Genomic DNA, 21,771 nt, shown 5'->3' on the forward strand with positions numbered 1-21,771 from the left:
ACTGGAGTCCCAGAGCCATTTCTGGCTGCTGGTGGCCGAGCTGAGGCACTGCTTTTGGCCCCAGAACAGGCTCCGTGCTGACACGGCCCCCCGAGGGCTCCTGTGAGCCTGGCCTTGGACAGGGAGAGAGGGATGGTGGCCCCGGCTCCTGGACTGGGCACAGGCCAAGGATCAGGACGCACGCGTCATGTGACAGTAGCTCGTCGTCTCTTCCTGTGCTGCCTGGCTGCTTTCCAAAGAAAGGCTGGCTAGGCCCAGAACGCCCTCGCCCATTTCCTGGAAACCCTGGCTGGTATTAAGAGCAAGACTCAGGACTTCCCCAGTGGGGCAGTGGTTAAGACCCCTCACTACCAAGGCAGGGGGTATGGGGTTCAATCCCTGGTAGGGATCAAGTGGTGTGGTCAAAAGAAAAAAAAGCAGAATTGTTGGTGAGTTCTTCCACTGTGTTGGATGGACAGCAGAGCCTTCTCGGTCATTGACTGTCTCACCTGAGTGTAGGCAGTGGTGCCTCTTGCCTGCGTCAGCAGTGGTGCTCCAGGCCCATCCTGGTGGTCTGCCAGGGGTTGCGGGGAGGCGGTGGGGACTGCATCCCTCCCGGCCAAGACGCTCCTGCAACAGACGGTGCTCCTTTCCCCCTCGGCCACAGAGCACTACGAGACACGTGCTTTGTGGAGAGCATCTGAATCCCTGAATGAAACTGAGATCCACGCACAGGACCCAAGGGCAAGGAGCAAGGCTCAGATGCGGCATTTCTCGAACTACCCTTTCACTTGTGGGTAGGTAGAAGGTTCCTGTTTTTCCCCAGAGGGGTGTTTGTGAAGTGACATAAGTGGTGGGAAAGCACTCTTTGTCCTCGTGTGGGCAGAGACAGTTCCATAAATAAGATCCTAATGTCATCACTTACACAGTGAAGCCCTGGAAGGGAGGAAGGGACATTAGTTGTGAGGTCAGTTGACAACTGGATGTGAGCTACTGACGGGCCATTTGTCCTCAGGCCGAGACAGAGCAGACCCAGCAAGGTCGGGGTCCTCACGTCTCTCTGAGAACCGTCACGGAGAGCATGTCATCACCAGGAGATGATGTTAATGTCCCTCCCCACTCTGGGAAGCCGTCGCGGCCTGGTGCCAGCCTTTATCGAGTGTTAAGTTTCTGAACATGTAGAGCAAACAGCAAATTCACAGAACTTTACTTCCCTAGTGAATTTGCCAAAGTGGGAGAAACACATGGATGTGGCCTAACCTCCAAACACAAGGTAACCGGTTCCGCAGGTGGGCCCACTTCGAGATGCCCAAGGCATCTGCTTCTGCCAGGGTTCCCTGGGGAAGATGTGGGTGGAGGGCAGGCTTGCCCTCTGACTGCTACCCCAGCCGGAACCTCGTCCTCCGCAGCGAGGACTGCATCTCCCAGGGGAGAAAAGGGCCCGTGGCCAGGCCACGCTGCCTTTGACCAGGCAAATAACTGTAAAATTGCCGATGGCTCCTGGTAACACTGAGAGAAGAAACGGGATTGCCTCGAGACAAAAAGCTGCAGTACAAAGAGCCCACAACATGTAGTATGTGCCCTTTTGACCCGAAAAATGCAGTGTTTTGGCAACCACACTTTATGGATGTCACCCTCCATTACTGGCTGACACAGCTGAGGGGGCCTGAGTCCCTTTGCTCAAGCCGGATGCATTATTCATCTGCAGCAGACGCCTCCGTTTTCCCTTCATCCGTCGTGCTGACCCTTTCAGGGAGGGGTCACGAATGCTCCTTCATGTCTCTGAATCCCATAGCGCCTCAGAGATGCTGAATTCAGCCTCCCAGGACCGATTCAATCCCTTCCTCCAGACTGTCTGCGTCTCTCAGCTGCGTCTCCTTGATCTAAACAGGATGCTTCTGTAGCTTCACTCATGTCAGCTTCTTGGAAGGATTAAGTCGTTGCGGTGATTCCATGTCATCAGTAGCCAAGGAGATGACATTAAACCATTACCTTCTCTCTTTTAAAATATTTATTTTATATTATTTATTCGGCTGTGCCAGGTCCTAGTTGCATCACGTCAGATGTTTAGTTGCGCCACGTGAACTCTTAGTTGCAGCATGTAGGATCTAGTTCCCTGACCAGGGATGGAACCCAGACCCTCTGCACTGAGAGCACGGAGTCAGCCACTGGACCACCAGGGCAGTCCCAAACCATCACCTGCTTTTAAAACAGCAGCAACTCTCTATTCTCCGGAAGTCAGTGATACTGTTTACCTCTTTGTGCTGATGAGAAAATAATGTATTGACAGTAATTTGGATCCCATTAGGAGATGAGACTTGTCTCCTTGGACCTAAGTGAACCTGTCTCTCTCATGGACATCCAACAACCAGAGGATGCCCTGCCCAGATGGTATCTCCTCTTCTGGGCCTTTTAAGTCAGGGTAGGTTGAGGAAGAAGAGACACCAGCATCCAGATGGAGTATCACAGGGCTGAAAAACCCTTGTCCTCCAACTGCCAGAGCTTCAGACAGAGCCGGCTTTGCCCATCACACACTCACACTCCCCTGTCTGTCTTGTGTCCCTTCTTCTCCAGACTGCCTGCCCACGTGAATGGGAAGCTTTGAAGGCACACTTTTATTTCTGTAGTTATGGTAATGAATTACTGAATAACAGATTTAGCGCAGTTCAAGTCGCTGACTCATGAAGGCAGCTAGAATGCGAATGCTTATTTAAATCATTAAATTTGTTACAAGTAAAACATGTTTTAATATGTATTATTTGGCCGCCTCGGGTCTTAGTGGTGGCACACCGATCTTCATTGTGGTTCAGGGGCTGCTCTAGTTGTGGCACGGGTTTAGTTGCCCCGTGGCATGTGGGATTCTTAGTTCCCCAACCAGGGATTGAACCCGAGCATGCATGCTCAGTCACTTCAGTCGTGTCGGACTCTTTTGCTAGCCCGTGGACTGTAGCCCGGCAGGCTCCTCTGTCCTTGAGGTTCTTCAGGCAAGGATACTGGAGTGGGTAGCCATACCTGCCTCCAGAAGATCTTCCTGGCCCAGGGATCAAACCCAGGTCTCCTGAATTGCAGGCAGATCCTTTACCACTTGAGCTGCCAGGGAAGCCGGGGATTGAACCCGAGTCCCCTGCATTGGAAAACAGATTCTTAACCGGTGGACCACTGGCGACGTCCCCACAAGTAAAATTGAACCCCATGCTGTGATGTGGAAAAGGGGTGCCTGTGGAGGCCACATTTCCAGTCCCTCCCTGCTCCTGACAATACGTCATCAGTTCCAGTCACTCAGTCGAGTCCGACTCTTTGCGACCCCATGAATCAGCACGCCAGGCCTCCCTGTCCATCACCAACTCCCGGAGTTCACTCAGACTCACGTCCATCGAGTCAGTGATGCCATCCAGCCATCTCGTCCGCGGTCGTCCCCTTCTCCTAGTGCCCCCAATCCCTCCCAGCATCAGAGTCTTTTCCAATGAGTCAATTCTTCGCATGAGGTGGCCAAAGTACTGGAGTTTCAGCTTGAGCATCATTCCTTCCAAAGAAATCTCAGGGCTGATCTCCTTCAGAATGGACTGGTTGGATCTCCTTGCAGTCCAAGGGACTCTCAAGAGTCTTCTCCAACACCACAGTTCAAAAGCATCAATTCTTCGGCGCTCAGCCTTCTTCACAGTCCAACTCTCACATCCATACATGACCACAGGAAAAACCATAGCCTTGACTAGACAGACCTTAGTCGGCAAAGTAATGTCTCTGCTTTTGAATATACTATCTAGGTTGGTCATGACTTTTCTTCCAAGGAGTAAGCATCTTTTAATTTCATGGCTGCAGTCACCATCTGCAGTGATTTTGGAGCCCCCCAAAATAAAGTCTGACACTGTTTCCACTGTTTCCCCATCTATTTCCCATGAAGTGATGGGGCCGGATGCCATGATCTTCGTTTTCTGAATGTTGAGCTTTAAGCCAACTTTTTCACTCTCCACTTTCACTTGCATCAAGAGGCTTTTTAGTTCCTCTTCACTTTCTGCCATAAGGGTGGTGTCATCTGCATATCTGAGGTGATTGATATTTCTCCCGGCAATCTTGATTCCAGCTTGTGCTTCGTCCAGCCCAGCATTTCTCATGATGTACTCTGCATAGAAGTTAAATAAGCAGGGTGACAATATACAGCCTTGATGTACTCCTTTTCCTATTTGGAACCAGTCTATTGTTCCATGTCCAGTTCTAACTGTTGCTTCCTGACCTGCATACAGATTTCTCAAGAGGCAGGTTAGGTGGTCTGGTATTCCCATCTCTTTCAGAATTGTCCACAGTTTATTGGATCCACACAGTCAAAGGCTTTGGCATAGTCAATAAAGCAGAAATAGATGTTTTTCTGGAACTCTCTTGCTTTTTCCATGATCCAGCAGATTTTTGCAATTTGATCTCTGGTTCCCCTGCCTTTTCTAAAACCAGCTTGAACATCAGGAAGTTCACGGTTCACATATTGCTGAAGCCTGGCTTGGAGAATTTTGAGCATTACTTTACTAGCGTGTGAGATGAGTGCAATTGTGTGGTAGTTTGAGCATTCTTTGTCATTGCCTTTCTTTGGAATTGGAATGAAAACTGACCTTTTCCAGTCCTGTGGCCACTGCTAAGTTTTCCAAATTTGCTGGCAGATTGAGTGCAGCACTTTCACAGCATCATCTTTCAGGATTTGAAACAGCTCAACTGGAATTCCATCACCTCCACTAGCTTTGTTCGTAGTGATGCTTTCTAAGGCCCACTTGAATTCACTTTCCAGGATGTGTGGCTCTAGAAGAGCGATCACACCATCGTGATTATCTGGGTCATGAAGATCTTTTTTGTACAGTTCTTCTGTGTATTCTTGCCACCTCTTCTTAATATCTTCTGCTTCTGTTAGGTCCATACGATTTCTGTCCTTTATCGAGCCCATCTTTGCATGAAATGTTCCCTTGGTATCTCTAATTTTCTTGAAGAGGTCTCTAGTCTTTCCCATTCTGTTCTTTTCCTCTATTTCTTTGCATTGATCGCTGAAGAAGACTTTCTTATCTCTTCTTGCTATTCTTTGGAACTCTGCATTCAGATGCTTATATCTTTCCTTTTCTCCTTTGCTTTTTGCTTCTCTTCTTTTCACAGCTATTTGTAAGGCCTCCCCAGACAGCCATTTTGCTTTTTTGCATTCTTTTCCATGTGGATGGTCTTGATCCCTGTCTCTTGTACAATGTCACGAACCTCATTCCATAGTTCATCAGGCACTCTATCAGATCTAGGCCCTTAAATCTATTTCTCACTTCCACTGTATAATCATAAGGGATTTGATTTAGGTCATACCTAAATGGACAGAATGTGGTCCACTGGAGAAGGGAATGGCAAACCACTTCAGTATTCTTGCCTTGAGAACCCCATGAACAGTATGAAAAGGCAAAATGATAGGATACTGAAAGAGGAACTCCCCAGGTCAGTAGGTGCCCAATATGCTACTGGAGATCAGTGAAGAAATAACTCCAGAAAGAATGAAGGGATGGAACCAAAGCAAAAACAATACCCAGCTGTGGATGAGACTGGTGATAGAAGCAAGGTCTGATGCTGTAAAGAGCAATATTGCATAGGAACCTGGAATGTCAGGTCCATGAATCAAGGCAAATTGGAAGTGGTCAGACAAGAGATGGCAAGAGTGAACGTCGACATTCTAGGAATCAGCGAACTAAAATGGACTGGATGGGTGAATTTAACTCAGATGACCATCATATCTACTACTATGGGCAGGAATCCCTCAGAAGAAATGGAGTAGCCATCATGGTCAACAAAAGAGTCCAAAATGCAGTACTTGGATGCAGTCTCAAAAATGACAGAATGATCTCTGTTCGTTTCCAAGGCAAACCATTCAATATCACAATAATGCAAGTCTATGCCCCAACCAGTAATGCTGAAGAAGCTGAAGTTGAATGGTTCTATGAAAACCTACAAGACCTTTTAGAATTAACACCCAAAAAAGATGTCCTTTTCATTATAGGGGACTGGAATGCAAAAGTAGGAAGTCAAGAAACACCTGGAATAACAGGCAGATTTGGCCTTGGAATGTGGAATGAAGCAGGGCAAAGACTAATAGAGTTTTGCCAAGAAAATGTACTGGTCATAACACAAAAGAAGACTCTACACATGGACATCACCAGATGGTCAACACCGAAATCAGATTGATTATATTCTTTGCAGCCAAAGATGGAGAAGCTCTATACAGTCAACAAAAACAAGACCAGGAGCTGACTGTGGCTCAGATCATGAACTCCTTATTACCAAATTCAGACTTAAATTGAAGAAAGTAGGGAAAACCGCTAGACCATTCAGGTATGACCTAAATCAAATCCCTTATGATTATACAGTGGAAGTGAGAAATAGATTTAAGGGCCTAGATCTGATGGATAGAGTGCCTGATGAACTATGGAATGAGGTTCGTGACATTGTACAGGAGACAGTATGTCATAGACACACATATTTATTTCTGGGCACCTCATTTGTACCATCAGTGCTGGACAAAACTGTTTTGCAATTTTAGTATATCGTGCTTTCTTTGCACAAGGCATGCCTTGAGAGGTGCAAAATTAAGTCAGAAGCTCGTGGAAACAAAGGCTCTTCGGCCCCAAAGGCCTCGAGCTCCCCTGGTGCCACACTCACGCTCGACAGCCTGGCACTGGGGCCTGCTGGTTTAGCAATTGCTGACAGCCGGCCTCTTAGGTGCCACACTCCGAGCAAGGGCTTGGGATCCAGTGGTGACCCAACCTGCAGTCTGTGCATGGAGACAGGAGATAGTTGGCTAGTTGTGGGCTGGTGGTGAAGGGCGGGAGGCATGACTGCACCCAGCCTGGGCCAGGGCAGAAGTGAACTTGAGCCAAGAAGTAAAGACATGCAGACCTCAGCTCACAGGGAACGATGGGCTGAAGGGAGGACACGAGAGGAGCCTTTTGGGCAGAGAAACCCAAGACAGGCCCCCAGGGTGCAGAGGCCAAGGCCCTGGAGGCTCACTGAGCCACTGGGCACGGAGACCACAGGGCTGGTCCCGGGGCTTTGTGAACCCACCCCACTCAGAGCCGTGGAAGGTTCTGTTAACATCACTCTGCTCCTTTGTGGGGATGGAATCGAGGAGGTGAGAGGGGACAGAGGGAGGGTTCTCTAGCGATCCAGGTGAGGGTGATGTGGCTTAGGCATAAGATGGAGAAAAACCAGTGGATTCGAGAACTGTTTTCAAAGTAGGGTCACCAAGACACAGCAGTGGCTGCTCCAGGTGGCAGAGAAGACGGACAGCGAGGGGGCTTTGGACACCCGGTCTGTTCTTTACCCACCTGGACCCACTAAGTTCTGGATGCAATGTAAATGGTTCTTTTTCATCAAAGGCAAACCCTTAAAACACAGGCTCTGCTTTTTCCATTAGCCACATTAGCACAGATTTAGGTCTGTCCTTTTAAATTATTTCTGGCTGCGCTGCATGTGGGCTCTTAGTTCCCCGACTAGGGATCAAACCTGCACCTCTTCCATTGGAAGCTCAGTGTCTTAACCAGTGGACCAGCAGGCAAGTCCCAGGTCTGTCCTTTTAAAGAGGAGGACAACACATCTCCCCTGGAATTGCCACATGCAAAGCCCACCGTAATCCTAGGAGTGGATGTTCCCAGTGAGATGATGGAACTGATGCCAGAGTGACAGACTCAGGTCTGCTGAGCAGAAGTAAACCTGGGCATCCTGACCGAAAGCTCCAGGAGTGGCCCTCTGTTCACGTCTCTTTGACGTCAAGGCCATTCAGCTTTGGGACTCTGCAGCCCTTCATGGCTCACACCCTGGACTTGCCTTGCTTGGAGCTGGTACCCTGTAAGGTCAGCATACTCCACATCCTGACCATGCCTTCAGGATCTCAGGCACCATGGGGCTACACTTAGAACCAGTGTCTGGCCTGGCAGTCGCGTACAAGAAGCTTGTGGCTGCAGCAGGGAGACAATTCCAGGGGTGGCAGAAACCTTCCTTGCTCCCACAGGCAGGCTGCTCTCGGCTCCTCCGAGGGCAGCTCTGGTGGATGGAAACTCGACTCTGGCATGGCCTGCGGCCAGACCTTAGGTAGAGTTCCAGGCCTCCGAGGAGATCCAATCCACCTTCCATAGAGATGACTCTCTCATTTATTCAACCCGTTCCTTCTTACTGGATTTTGAGTTTGTTTCCTGACTCAGTTCCGACCGTAAACCGCAGTGCAACGACTGTCCCTACAGCTCCATCTTCCTCACACGGAGGTTATTATTTCCCTCTGGTGGATTCCTAGAAATGGAATTGCTAAGTCAGAGGGAAGATAAATTCTAAGGCTCCGGGCAACACTTTCCCAGATCGCTTCCTGTAACAAGGCGCGGTGAACACTCCCACCCAAAGCTGCGTGTTCTGTTTCCTCTTGTGTGTCTGCCTGTGTGTTCAGTCGCGTCCGACTCTTTGCGACCCCGCGGACTGTAGCCTGCCAGGCTCCTCTGTCTGTGGGATTCTCCAGGCAAGAACCCTGGAGTGGGTTGCCATTTCCTTCTCCAGGGGATCTTCCCGACCCGGGGTCTGAACCCGCATCCTTTGCATTGGCAGGCGGGTTCTTTACCATTGGGCCACCGGGGAAGCCCCTCAGTTTCCTCTTAGTCACGGCTTTGTCTCGCCAGCTTCTCCCCGATAGGCATGTCTTTCTAGGATGTGCCGGTGGGCATCCTCCTCCCAGGCTCTGTCTGGCGCATCCTCCGTCCTTCCCTGCACATCTTCATTTTCCTTTGAAGGAGCTTTCTCTTGTTAATAAAAATGCATGTCCTGGGGTTCTAAATACACCCCATTCTTAGCTCAAGAGTTGGGGTGTAAATTTTGCCACGGGACTTAAGAGATAACAGACTGAGCTTGGTGTCACCCACTGCGCTGTCACCTCTAGAGCGGCCCCTCAAGCCACACTGCTGCCCTACCACACACCCAGCCACCAGAAGCCCCCTGAGAGGTGGTCTTTCCCCTGAGGGGTGCTTGCCGGCCCAGCAGACTAGGAAAAAATCACCGTGAGGCTCTGTATTCACAGGAATAATTTATAGACAGATAATCCACATTTCATCCTTAGCATTTTCCAGTGCTGTGCAAAGGTGTCTTGAATTACTCTGGTCCAGAAAGGCCGGCTGACTTCACCGCATTTCTCGAGTTATAGTCAGGGCAAGAGTCTGAGCCCTGAGTGAGCGGCTGATGATGGAGGCTGGAAGCTGAGGGGCGGGGAGTAGGGCAGGGTCTAAGTCTGGACTCCAGACTCCTCCTTGTGGCTCCGTGGGATCGTTCTCAGGAAATCAGAAGGAAAGAGAAGGGTCTGGTTGGGGGGTGGCTCTCAAGTCGGTGAAGTCCTGGGGGGCTTCCCTCTGAAATGCCCCTTCATCTCCCTCCTACTCCTGACCTGGCAGCTCTAGACATCACTTCCTCAGTACCTGGTTTTCCTGGAAAGAGGCAGCCAGTGCTTCACCTGCTCAAGGATGTGTTTCAGGAGTGAGTCTGGCCTCAATCGGTCACAGTCGGGTAGCCCGTGGCGAGGCCAGGGTTTGGAATCAGGGAACCTTGTGTATCCGGAGCCGGGCCTCACACTGCCCTCCGCCCCACAAAGCCACAGGGCGGGGGGTAGGGGGACAGGCAGCAGGCAGTGTCCTTTTCCTGCCTGTCACCCCGCGACCCTCCTGCCACCAGACCCTGTGTCTCCCACAGGTCACCTGCATGTCAGCATGGCAGCCACAAACCTGGAGAACCAGTTACACAGTGCACAGAAGAACCTCTTGTTCCTTCAGCGGGAGCACGCAAGCACGCTCAAGGGGCTGCACGCGGAGATCAGGCGGCTGCAGCAACATTGCACAGGTATGGGGGTGGGGGCACCCAGCAACCTTCAGGGACCGGGGCAGGGCAGGGGGGCCAGTCCCAGGCCTGCCCTCCAGGGCTGCAGAGCAAAGCAGAACCTGTCATCAAGACAATTTCACACTGGTTGCCTCCAGAGCTGCGCCAGGGGAGTGAGAAGGGGGTTTCACTTCTCTCCTCTGGGTGGTTAACCCTGTCATCACTGGAGTCCCTCTGAATGCCTTACCTCATCCTCTGCCGAGGCCATATTCACCAAGCATAAAGCTGGAAAGCCAGTTCTCAGCTTACTGAGGACTTGGAAGGATCCAAGTGCAATGGTTAGAGTTTATTATATTAATACATCTTGGAACCAGTGATCAAAGTGTAATACACAGAGCAAGCTGCTTGGTAATTGTGGATGTTGGGGTACATACATATTAGGGGAAAGAAGGGTCCCCTCTGAACCCTAGTAAGGACAGTGGCCACTGATGGTTTCTGTTGTCACTTTTGCCTCTAATGCTGGCAATCCCTGCCCTGTCTGGGCAGGACCCTTGGGCTGATCGTGGGAATCAGTTCTGCATTTTCAGAGCAGATGAAGGTTTTGAATGTACAGTAATCATTCACAATGATTGTATATGATCTCCTTTTTAGATTTAACATATGAGCTGACAGTCAAGAGTTCGGATCAAACAGGTAAGAACTCCCTTCCCCAAATTTGATGCCACTGTTGTTTCCTATTGTGGCAGATGTTGGTGCCACCTGTTTTCACTAATGACACATGCAGAAGAAAACACATGTGCTGTGAAGAGTTGCACGTGTGATCAGAGCTCTCCTGGGTGGGGGCGGGTGCAGTCTGGACTCCCTAGGTGTGAGGAGAGGCTGTCAGTGGGGCAGGAGGGGTGCGTGTTCTTATTTTTTTTTTGATTGACACATGTATTTAGAATGGGCTTCCCTGGTGGCTCAGACCGTAAAGAATCCACCTGCCACGCAAGAGACCCAAGTTCAGTCCCTGGGTTGGGAAGATCCCCTGGAGAAGGGAATGGCTATCCACACCAGTAATCTTATCTGGAGAATTCCATGGACAGAGGAGCCTGGCGGGCTACAGTCCATGGAGTTGCAAAGAGTCAGACAAAACCGGAGCGACCAACACTTCATTTAGAACGCCCATTCTCTGTGGACTTCCCTGGTAGCTCAGTCAGTAAAGAATCTGCCTGCAGTGCAGGAGACCCAGGTTCAATCCCTAGGTCAGGAAGATCCCCTGGCAAAGGAAATGGCCACCCACTCCAGTATCCTTGCCTGAAGAATTCCATGGACAGAAGAGCCTGGCAGGCTGCAGTCCATGGGGTCACAAAGAGTTGGACATGACTGAGCGGCTTTCACTGCACTTCTCTGCTTTTCTGGGTTCTCTGGGTTTTTTTACAGTGAGTATGCGTTCCTTCTGTAACCAAGCACGAGATGTGATATAAACCAGAAAGAAGAGATGGAGCAGGGTTCCGTCTGTGTCCAGCGAGTTAGCACAGGACCTGGCACAGCATGTGTGCTCTCTACAGACTGGTTGAACGAGAGGCCACATTACTGGGTGGCCTCCAGAACAGCCTTGAACGCCTCTCTCTAGACTCTCATCCCAGCAATGCTCCCCCAAAGCCAGAGTCCTCAGGGACCTGCAAAGCTACCAGCCTGCTGGCAGCTGGGGCAGAGGGGACAGAAGCCAGGGCCACTATGGCCTGTCCCAAATAGCTGCACCAGAGAACAGGATGACGATTTTAAAAGTGTAGAAACCACGCTGGAGTCAAGATGGCTTTTTCTAAACAGGCCTTCCCCCAGGAGTTATGGTTCATGCTCTGAGAGATGCAGGGAGGGGACCCGAGGCAGGGGAAAGGTGGCAGCCTGACATTGGGTCTTCCCCGCAACCTGAGAGCTTTTGTGCCTTAGACATGGAGAACGTCTACGTCTGTCTTTCCAAAACGTGCTTTGAATGGAGCAGACAGATGGTTCTGCTAACAGTGTAATCCTATGCCTTTGGAAAGGTTTAAGGCATCCCAGGTGGCTCAGCAATAAAGAATCCTCCTGCTAATGCAGGAGACATGGGTAGGATCCCTAGGTCAGCAAGGTCCCCTGGAGGAGGAAATGGCAATCCACTCCAGTATTCTTGCCTGGGAAATCCCATGGACAGAGAAACCGGGCGGGCTACAGTCCACAGGGTTGCAAAAAGAGTTGGATAGGACTCAGTGATTAAACCATAACCAACCAATACTCTGAAGCTGCCCATTTTAACATCAGCATTTTTTAAATTTGGAAACATCCTTTCATGCACTAAGCCACTGAACTGAACTGAACTGGACGGGGCCTCAAAGACCTCCTGATCACCTACCCTTTCCTGGGAGGAGAGGACACTGAAGGGGCATGAGGGATGGGGTCCCGCCTTCCTTGTGGCCTGTGGGTACCCCTCCCCCATGGGGAGGGAGGCCGGCCTAGACCCCTGATACTTGCAGGAAAGGTCTCCCTGCCCCTGCCCGCCCCCACCCCCAGCATCTAGCCGCCCTGCCCTTGGGTTCTCACTCTGACCCCTCGGCTTGTCTATCCAGGGGACGGAGCTTCCAGAAGTAGTGAACTCAAGAAAAGATGTGAAGACCTGGAGGCGCAGCTGAAACTGAAGGAGGACGAGAACACGGAGTTGCTGAAGGAGCTGGAGCAGAAGAACGCGATGATCACCGTGCTGGAGAACACCATCAAGGAACGCGAGCGCAAGTACCTGGAGGAGCTGAAGGTCAAGAGCCACAAGCTGGGCGTGCTGACCAGCGAGCTGGAGCAGCGCGCCGGCACCATCGCCTACCTGACCTCGCAGCTGCACGCCACCAAGAGGAAGCTCCTGAGCTCGGGCGGCACCTCGGACGGCAGCCCGGCCGGCAGCCCCGCGCTGACCAGCTACAAGCCGGCGCCGCCCAAGGACAGGCTGCCCGAGACGCCCCGGCGCCGCATGAAGAAGAGCCTCTCGGCCCCGCTGCACCCGGAGTTCGAGGAGGTCTACAGATTCGGGGCCGAGAGCCGGAAACTGCTGCTGCGGGAGCCGGTGGACGCCATGCCGGACCCCACCCCATTCCTGCTGGCCAGGGAGTCGGCCGAGGTCCACCTGATCAAGGAGCGGCCCCTCGTCATCCCCCCCATAGCCTCGGACCGCAGCGCCGGCGAGCAGCCCAGCCCGGCGCGCGAGAAGCCGCACAAGGCGCACGTGGGCGTGGCGCACCGCATCCACCACGGGGCCCCGGCGCAGGCCCCGCCCGAGGTGGAGACGCTGGCGGTGGACCAGGTGAACGGAGGCAAGGTGGTCAGGAAGCACTCAGGGACGGACAGGACTGTGTGAGCGCCCCACCCCACCGCTGGCGACCCTCCACCCCGCTGTCGAGGCCCTGTGGTCACCGCTAGGAAAACACTCCGTCCGCACCTCCTCTTTTGCTTTCTCTTTTTCTTAACTCCCATGCATGCCGAATTCTTTTCACACTGTCAACAGATTATTCTCCTCCTGCTCCTCCTCTGGCCCTCTGACTTGACACCGAAACAGGATCTCGCCTCTGCCGCAGAGTCCGTATTTACTAATCGCTGAGGCCAAACACCTGCGTGCCCACTCGCTTGCTTCCAGCCCCGCTCCGCGGAACCCCCGCGCACGCGCGCGCACGCGCACAGCACGGGCCACCGGCCGCGTTCCTGCTCGACGTTAACGAAATTATCCGATAGTCACACGCCTAATTCTAAAGTCGGAGCAACGCATATCGGCCTTGACCTCACGCCTCCGGTTTGGGGCGGCCTTTCCGGAAAAGCCCTGCGCCCTCCTGGAGAACCCCCTGACACACCCACCCCGGGGGCGGCACAGATAAACCGAGCAGATGTATGTTATGTCACAGGAACTAAATAAGATGACATTACTCCTCATATCACCACGACCTGAATGTGTGTTCATATTTTTTGTTGTTTTATCCAAAATGTTCACGATCCCAACAAACTTTATTTTCTAAACCTGCCTTCTTTCTGTTTTGTGTCTTTTATTAAACCACCCCAGGGTGGGCCTGGAGGGGAGAGACGGTGGGAGGGGGAGAAATACCACACCCCCACCTGTAACTGCTGCCCAGACAGTGGGTTCACCCAGGGTAGGTCCCGGGGTGGGGTTCACTTCCGGAAAGAGGAGCCCCGGTTAGGTCGCACTACCCAGAGCTAGTCCCTAGAATGTTCTGCGTTTCTGGCAAAAGTCGCTTTTCCGGCCCTGCCCTCGTGTCCTGCTAGCGCTCAGCTCCGATCTGTCCCTCCCAAGCAGAGTTAAGCTGCTGCTCATCCCCAGACTGGCCTAGCCTGGCCAGGGCTTAAGGTGTACAGAAGGAAGGGACGCCCAGGAGCCGCTGGTCCTGGAAATTTCGAAGTCTGCACCCTCACAAACCCAGGCAGTTGGGGGCAGGAGCTCAGGCAGGGCTTAAACATCAGACCCACTGTCTTCACCCACATGCTGGCAGGTCCGAACCACAAGAACTGGGCTGGAGACTTGTGGAAGGGAGAGGCCCTGGGTGATTCTGTCCACCTCTGCTCCTCCTTGGCATCATCAGCCCAGGGAAGGGGCCCCTGCTGACCCCACAGGGCAGCCCCTGCCTTCTACCCCACACCCTAGCACACAGCCCTTGTCCCAAAGAAGCAGCTGCTGAAACAGACCTGGATTATCAGAAAACCACCTTTGGGGGACTTCCCTGGTGGTTCAGTGGCTAAACCTCCCTGCTCCCAATGCAGGGGGCTGGGGTCCGATCCCTGGTCAGGGAACTAAATCCCACATGCTGAAACTAAAGATCCTGCATGGTGCAACTAAGACCTGGCACAGCCAAATAAATGACTAAGTAAATACTTAAAAAAAAAAAAAAAAACACCTTTGACAATTTACATTAGAATTCTCACTTGTGCCACTGACATGCCAGCCAATTTTGTTGAGAAGGGAAAGAGATTTCTGTCTGAAAAGGGAAAGAGAATTTGACACATCTTAAAAGGCTCTTTTTTTATTTTATTTTTTGAATACACAGAATCCTTAAAAAAATAGTTTTTTTGAAAAGACCATTCAGGTTAACTTATATGGAAAAAGATGAAAATGGATTTCAAATGAAAGGAAAAAGCAGTGTCAATCCCCCTCCTTCCTCCAGCGGTCCCAAGAAGTGACAGCAATCTAGCCTTTCCTAACTCCCAGCATATCCACCGCTGACCACAGACTTAGAATCCATCGCTGTTTCTTCAGCCAGAGGGTTAATCAGAATTCAGGGTGAGGCACACCCCTTGCAGGACCCAGTGAGAAATGTGCTTCGTGGTAAAGAGATCGGCTTCAAAAACCAAGCCGACCCCCATGGCATTCCTTCTGGTGGAGGTGGTGTAGACAGGCGTCCGGAAGGTGTTCTGCATAGGAAAAAGGGTGTGAGGGCAGAATCGAAAGTGAAACTGAAAGTTCCTCAGTCATGTCCGACTCTTTCGACACCAGGGACTATATATATGGACTATACAGTCCGTAGAATTTTCCAGGCCAGAATACTGGAATGGGTAGCCATTCCCTTCTCCAGGGGATCATCCCAACCCAGGGATCAAACCCAGGTATCCCATATTGCAGGGGGATTCTTGACCAGCTGAGCCTGCAAAAGGAAGTGCTAGTCCCAGAGTGTGGGTGGGAGGGCGAAGGCTTATCGAAGAGCTAAGGATCCAGAAGGCTCCCCACCAAGCCCATGAGGCACGCCCAGGCTCTGCAAACACCCATGAAAAGTGGGTAGGCAGCAGGGCAGGAGGCACCTGCCGTCCACAGCGAATATAACTCCATTCTGATCCAAGCAGTGCCCACAGAATTTCACAAGAAGGGAGAAGTCACTCCTGAAGCAGGCCTAGACCACCACCTCCGACCTTGAACCCGAGCCCCCCTGAGGAAGGCTCTGCACACACTCATGTGCACGAGTGCATTTCCTGAGGATGGGCTCAAGGGCTTCCCCCAGCCCTGAAAGGTAAAGGGCCCCTGTGCTAAAAGGCAAGGCTGCTGGAAACCGCCTGGTGTCTAACTCTAGTCAGAGGAGACCAGAAGAGGAGAACCGGGCCAGGCATCAGCATTTCACCTGCAGCTTGAGGCGATGGGCTTCAATGGGGATGATCTTCAGGATGGGCAGGTCAACCACCAGCACCTTGGGTTTGCTCTTGATAAGACATCCTTTTTCTATGTCCCAGTCAGCGCCTTCCAGATACAGTCCTGAGACAAAGCATCCTAGAGGCACAAGGAAGAGAGCCAGGCTTAGGCAGTTGTTTAGTCCCTCAGTCGTGTCTGACTCTTTTGCAACCCCTCAGGCTCCTCTGTCCATGGGATTTCCCAGGCAAGACTACTGGAGTGGGTTGCCATTTCCTCCTCCAGGGGATCTTCCCAACCCAGGGATAGACCTCGCATCTCCTGCATCGGCAGGCGGATTCTTTACCACTGAGCCGTGCGGGAAACCCTGAACTCAGGCAGGGGGACATATAATTCTGCTGTATGGCTCTTAGGGGATGTGTATATCAATAAACAAAAAGGTAACTAACCAACTCTCCTTCCCCAGACACAGCCCATGCCTGTTCCCAAAAGACGTGGCCACCACTTCTACCTGGCCCACTTTCCCTTCATAGAGGAACACCCCAGAGGTGATGCCCTGGAGACCCCATGACCCTCCCTATGGCCACCGTGCCATGGAGGAGGGGTGGGCATCTCTCCCCAGCGACTTGGCACCCCAGACTTAGCGGCCTGGGGCCCCCAGAGTCAGCTGGCACCACAGCAATTCTGAGTCCCCCCCCAGAGCCAAAGTGACAGGAAAGCAGGGAGCTGAAGCCTCGCAAAGGAAGTGGTCTCAGGGGAGGAGGACACTGCATACTTGCCCAGGAGCAGAGAATAGCATGGCCGCTTGGCCCAGAGAGGGTGGAGGCCCCAACACTGCCAGTCCCTTTGAGACCTCTCTGGGTCTTCTACAATGGGGATGGAGCATTCCTGAATGTCCACTGTAAATCCCCTCTCCCCAAGCTGTCAGTAGCTCAAGAGGGCTTTTGTGCTTGCAGTGAAGTGCCCTCTAAGATAGCAGTCCCCAGCATTTTTGGCACTAGGGACCAGTTTTGTGGAAGACAATTTTCCATGGAATGGGAGTCAGGGGCGATGCTTGGGGCAATGGTTTCAGGATGATTCAAGCGCATTGCATGGCTTGTGCACTTTATTTCTACATCAGCTCTGCCTCAGATCATCAGAAATAGACCCCAGAGGTTGGAGACCACTGTTCTAAGACATTAATCCCCCCAAGAAATAGCAGTTTCCAGCTGTAGTTTGCAGACTGTAGCCAGTGTCTAAGAGACTTGAAGTTACAGCACAGTTAAATGGTCTGCACCTCGCCTATCCCACTCCCTGGCTTCCATGCCCCTGGGTTCTCATGGTTCTGGGAAGCCACCTGGCGATCCAGTTCTTTGAAAGCTCACATTCAAACCCTAGGAGCCCATTTCCCATAGACGAGCAGGGCGAGTGTGGCTCAGCTCTCCCCTGACATCAGCTCGCATCTCAAAGGAAAAACCGGACAAGAAGCATCCAGACACCCCCTCAGAGATGCCAGGACCCACGTGGACAGTGCACAGACACAGCCAGTGTTTGCAGCAGTCTGATCTTCAAACACTTCCTGGCGCATCTGGGCCCACACTGTGCTCGCCCCTTCAGCTCCAGGAGGGAGAACTTACAGGAGAGACTGTGAGTCTACAGGGAGCTGGCCATACCTTGTCCTGCCCGCTCATTCACTTCGTCTGCGTCCTGGAACTTGGTCACTTGGGTGAACAGAGTGGAGCGGTCCAGTGGCCAGCCATTCCTCCTGCAGGTGGCCTGCACCAGGGCCGTGAGGTAGGATTCTGGGATGTGCAGCCCAGAGAGCCACATCACACTGGGCTCGCTCTCGGTGACCTGGAAAGGGAGGAGGTCAGGTGGTGAGGAGGTCAGGTGGGAGCCTGGGGCTGCCATCAAGTGCCAGGGTCACAGCTGACAAAAGAGGCAGTTCACCTTAGAGGGAGAAAGATGGTGTTGGGGTAGCTGTTGGCCCATTGGGAAAAACAAGCTGGATGGCCAAACTGCAGGTGGAGCAAAGACTGAAACAATAAACCACACTGAGACTCTGCGTTCTTATTGCAGGGGTCGAGGGTTCAATCCCTGGTCAGGGAACTAGGATCCTATATGCCATGGCACAGCCAAAAACAAAACAAAAATGAATAAATAAATAAATAAACCACAAAAGTACCAAATGAGATCTCCAGAGAATGTTTTCAGAATCGTGGAGTGGGGAATACAAAACTCAGAAGCCATGAAAGAAAAGACTGGCCTATTTGACTACATTAAAATGTAAAACTCTCCTATGGGAAAAAAAAAAACACACACACACACACAAAATCAACAAGCTTGAGGCAAGCTGGGGAGGTATCTGCAACTCCAGCAGAGAAAAAGGGTAAATCCCCTTGATGTACAAAAAGGGAAAGGAAAGTGAAGTCACTCAGTCGTGTCTGACTCTTTGCGACCCCATGGACTGTAGCCTACCAGACTCCTCCATCCATGGGATTTTCCAGGCAAGATACTGGAGTGGGTTGCCATTTCCTTCTCCAGGAGATCTTCCCAACCCAGGGATTGAACCCGGGTCTCCCACATTGTAAGCAGACACTTTACCATCTGAGCCACCAGGGAAGTCAAAGAGCTCTTAAAAATCAGTTTTAAAAGATGGAAAACTTGGTAAGAATGAAATCCAAATACAAAAAGTCAAGTCACAGAAAAACACACAAGGTCTGTAAACACGTCAAAGACATTTGGCCTCACCATAATTAAAGGAATACACATCCAAAATCTTGGATATTATTTTTTACCTATGAAGGAGAAAAAGGTCCAAAATATTAAGAACACACCATGTGGCAGAGAGGTGAGGAAATGATCTTTCTTGTACACTGTGGTGTCAAGTTCTCTAGGAAACTATCCGACAAGAGCTGTCAGAATTTAAAACGCACACACCCGGATCCAACTCTTCCCTTGTACACATGGAATATACTCATATGAGTCTCCAAAGGCACGTGCAACAGAATGTTGTTTGTACTAGCAAAACCAAAAACAGACAAAAAAAGACAGGGACTTCCCTGGTGGCCCAGAGGCTAAGACTACACTCCCAACGCAAGGGGCCCAGGTTCCATCGCTGGTCAGGGAACTAGATCCCACGTGCTGCAGCTAAGACCCAGTGCAGCCAAATTTTTAAAGTTGACTTTTCAAAAAAAACTCCAATGGTAACCACCTAAATGTCCATCAGGGAGAGGATACAGGATATCTGTGAGCTGGAATTGCCTAGAGAGGTCTCAGTGTAATACTTAGGTGGAACAATTGCCAAGACAGACTCTTAGATGAATAAGTCGTGCATAGTATGCTTCAGAGTCTTTAAAAGAAAGAAACAAAAGGGAAAAAAAATACAGATATGCTTGCAGAGTCATGGACCATTTCCAGAGCACCTAATCAGCTCTGGACAGAGGTACTGCCAGGGATGGGAGAAGAAGTCGGGAGGTGGTTTGAGGGAGTCCCGGCCAAGCCTTGAACCAGCAAGCAGACCACTGCCCTCACTCACCCATGTCGTGTACTGGTTGAACCTCCGCAGGAAGTACAGCATCCAGTTTCCGAGGGACTTTAAGGTGTCAGGGGCAAGCTTTCTCCAGATGTTAGGGATTTGCCCAAGAAAGAGAGACCTGGCTACGTCATCTAATTCACTGCTCATCCCAACTTCTCCGGCCAAGGCCTGTTGACAGAATCAAGAGCAATCAGGCAAGACTAGGGGAAGACCAGGCACTCCACCTGGGCAGGAATCTGCACTTGAGTACCGGGGCTTACCCTCTGAAGTTCAGCCAGGGACCTGGTCATCCGTATGACAAGCTTGTTGAAGCGCTCCAGCTCCTGCAGGAGGACCATTGAGGTGGGGGAGATGCCCTGCCCAAGGTGCTTCCTGACCAGGTCCAAGTCAAAGACTTTGGGCATCTTGTTCTCTATGTCCTTGGCCACCTGGCCGATGTAATCATCTCTTCTGATGCCAGCGCTGGACTCCCCTGAAACCAGGACACATTTTTAGAGACAGCAAGGCACCTGAGCATGGGACCAGGGCATCCAGCACCTTCGATGAAAGGCACCAGCAATGTGGAAACTACCAGAAACCAAAGTAGCACACTTTGGACCAATGCCCTTGATCCCCCAGGAGCACAGTTGTCTGCAGGGGACTTTACCCATCTGGGGCTGCAGCTCCAGCAGATGAGCCCACATGTCTCGAGCCGCCTGAGTGTAATATCCAATCTCAGCATTAGGGTGAAGACCAAACACTTCAGGCGTGTTGGCCAGCGGAAGGGCCTCAATGGCTTCTGTAAATGGAGAGAACATGCAGCGGTTACACTGCCGTGCCGACCCCCCGGCCCTCAATTTCTGAAGACCCACAGCCTTAACCTTCCCAGACACGTTATATTACTTTCCACTTCTTAAAGGGGTACATGCTTTTAAAATAAGAATTCAACACTACCACATCCAAGCCAGCTCTAGGTGCATCTATTTTTTTTTTTTTTTCTTTCCATGCCTGGCAGGATCCTAATTCTCCAGTCAAGGATCACATCCAGGCCCACAGCAGTGAAAGCCCAGAGTCCTCACCACTGGACCACCAGGGAACTCCCTCTATGCACAGCTTTTATGAAAATGGCCCAGTGAGGGGACTTCCCTGGTGATCCAGTGGTTAAGAATCTGCCTTCCAGTGCAGGGGATGCAGGTTCAATCCCCGGTCAGGGAACTCACATCCCCTATGCTATGGAGCAACTAAGGCCATGTGCGTCAACTACTGAGCCCGTGCACCCCAGCAAAAGATCTTGCATGAAACAATGAAGATCCCACATTCCGTGACTAAGACCTGATCCAGCCAAATAAATGAATAAAATTTTTTAAAATAAGCAAAAATATATAAACTATATTAAAAAGAACATTTAGGATCATTAGATATATTCTAACAATAAATATATGAATTATAATAAACTGGGTTATTCAGATGTATTCTTCAAAAGTTTATCTAAACTCTAAGCTTCCCTGGTGGCTCAGATGGTAAAGAATCTGCCCGAAGTTCAGGAGACCCGGGTTCAATCCCTGAGTCGGGAAGATCCCCTGGAAAAGGAATGACAACCCCCTCCAGTATTCTTGCCTGGAGAATTCCATGGACAGAGGAGCCTGGCAGGCTACAGTCCACGGGGTCGAAAAGAATGGACAGTACTGAGCGACTAACACACACATATATATCTCTTTGATCTCCTTCCCTTATCAGTATATCCAGGGGATATATACAAATATGTATGTATTTGAGTATAATAAACTGCTTTGCTTTCAAATATAAAATTAAATTTTAAAAAAATTAAAAAGAAAAGAAAATGGCTCTGTGAGTTTCCCAGGGGCCACTCTGCCCTTCAATGGAGAATCTGATATATGTACCATCATTCCAGGACAGGAAGTCTGAACTAACTCCATCAGGTCTGAGGCTAGGAAGAGCCTGCTGCGCTCCCTCTAAAAAGCATAAGAAAACACCCCCAACCTAACAAGGAACCCCAACAGTGGAGGGGTCAGAAGAACCATCAAGCCAACTGCAGAAATCAGAACAGCTGAAATGTATGGGCTCCCTTAGAATAAAATATTTAGCATACTTTCTAATGACTGAGAAATCTCACCAACAAAGTTTTCCTTGACATCCCCCAGGGGGATTTTGTAGTCCACTTCCTTGTTCCGGAAGAAGTGGAATGGCTGGAAAGTATCGAAGAGGAAGTCTCCCAGGTACTCGTCCATGTAGATGGTCAGGATACGCCGGTCAAAGCTGTCGATGGCCCGTCCTCCGTACATAACCTGATGGTAAAAACAGTGAGAGCCGGTGG

The 21,771-nt window shown here is 51.0% G+C and overlaps 2 protein-coding genes across 2 annotated transcripts in view; one reads left to right on the top strand and one right to left on the bottom strand.

Moving 5' to 3' along the window:
- The first annotated feature begins 9,701 nt into the window (after positions 1 to 9,701).
- CCDC92 (coiled-coil domain containing 92) lies at positions 9,702 to 13,183 on the top strand. The gene is made up of 3 exons (XM_068989427.1): positions 9,702 to 9,846; positions 10,474 to 10,515; positions 12,408 to 13,183. Exons 1-3 carry the CDS (start codon positions 9,717 to 9,719, stop codon positions 13,181 to 13,183), a joined length of 948 nt encoding a protein of 315 aa, XP_068845528.1. The 5' UTR covers positions 9,702 to 9,716.
- A 1,907-nt stretch (positions 13,184 to 15,090) lies between these two features.
- The window catches only part of DNAH10 (dynein axonemal heavy chain 10), a 159,133-nt gene continuing 152,452 nt past the window's right edge, over positions 15,091 to 21,771 (bottom strand). The window contains exons 73-79 of the mRNA XM_068990326.1: positions 21,571 to 21,742; positions 20,104 to 20,235; positions 19,718 to 19,929; positions 19,458 to 19,625; positions 17,593 to 17,773; positions 15,936 to 16,081; positions 15,091 to 15,237 (exon numbers count right to left, since the gene is read on the bottom strand). Of these exons, the coding sequence (XP_068846427.1) occupies positions 15,091 to 15,237; positions 15,936 to 16,081; positions 17,593 to 17,773; positions 19,458 to 19,625; positions 19,718 to 19,929; positions 20,104 to 20,235; positions 21,571 to 21,742 (1,158 nt within the window). The remainder of the gene's footprint in view (positions 15,238 to 15,935; positions 16,082 to 17,592; positions 17,774 to 19,457; positions 19,626 to 19,717; positions 19,930 to 20,103; positions 20,236 to 21,570; positions 21,743 to 21,771) is intronic.

Source organism: Capricornis sumatraensis, chromosome 17, assembly GCF_032405125.1.
Source record: "Capricornis sumatraensis isolate serow.1 chromosome 17, serow.2, whole genome shotgun sequence".
NCBI lineage: Eukaryota > Metazoa > Chordata > Mammalia > Artiodactyla > Bovidae > Capricornis > Capricornis sumatraensis.

What these genes read in the sequence shown, in the direction of transcription:
- CCDC92 (XM_068989427.1), top strand. Translation starts at nt 9,717, where the DNA reads ATGGCAGCCACAAACCTGGAGAACCAGTTACACAGTGCACAGAAGAAC. An exon ending in GCTGCAGCAACATTGCACAG is followed by an intron (nt 9,847 to 10,473) that starts GTATGGGGGTGG and finishes TCTCCTTTTTAG; the next exon opens with ATTTAACATATGAGCTGACA. An exon ending in CAAGAGTTCGGATCAAACAG is followed by an intron (nt 10,516 to 12,407) that starts GTAAGAACTCCC and finishes TTGTCTATCCAG; the next exon opens with GGGACGGAGCTTCCAGAAGT.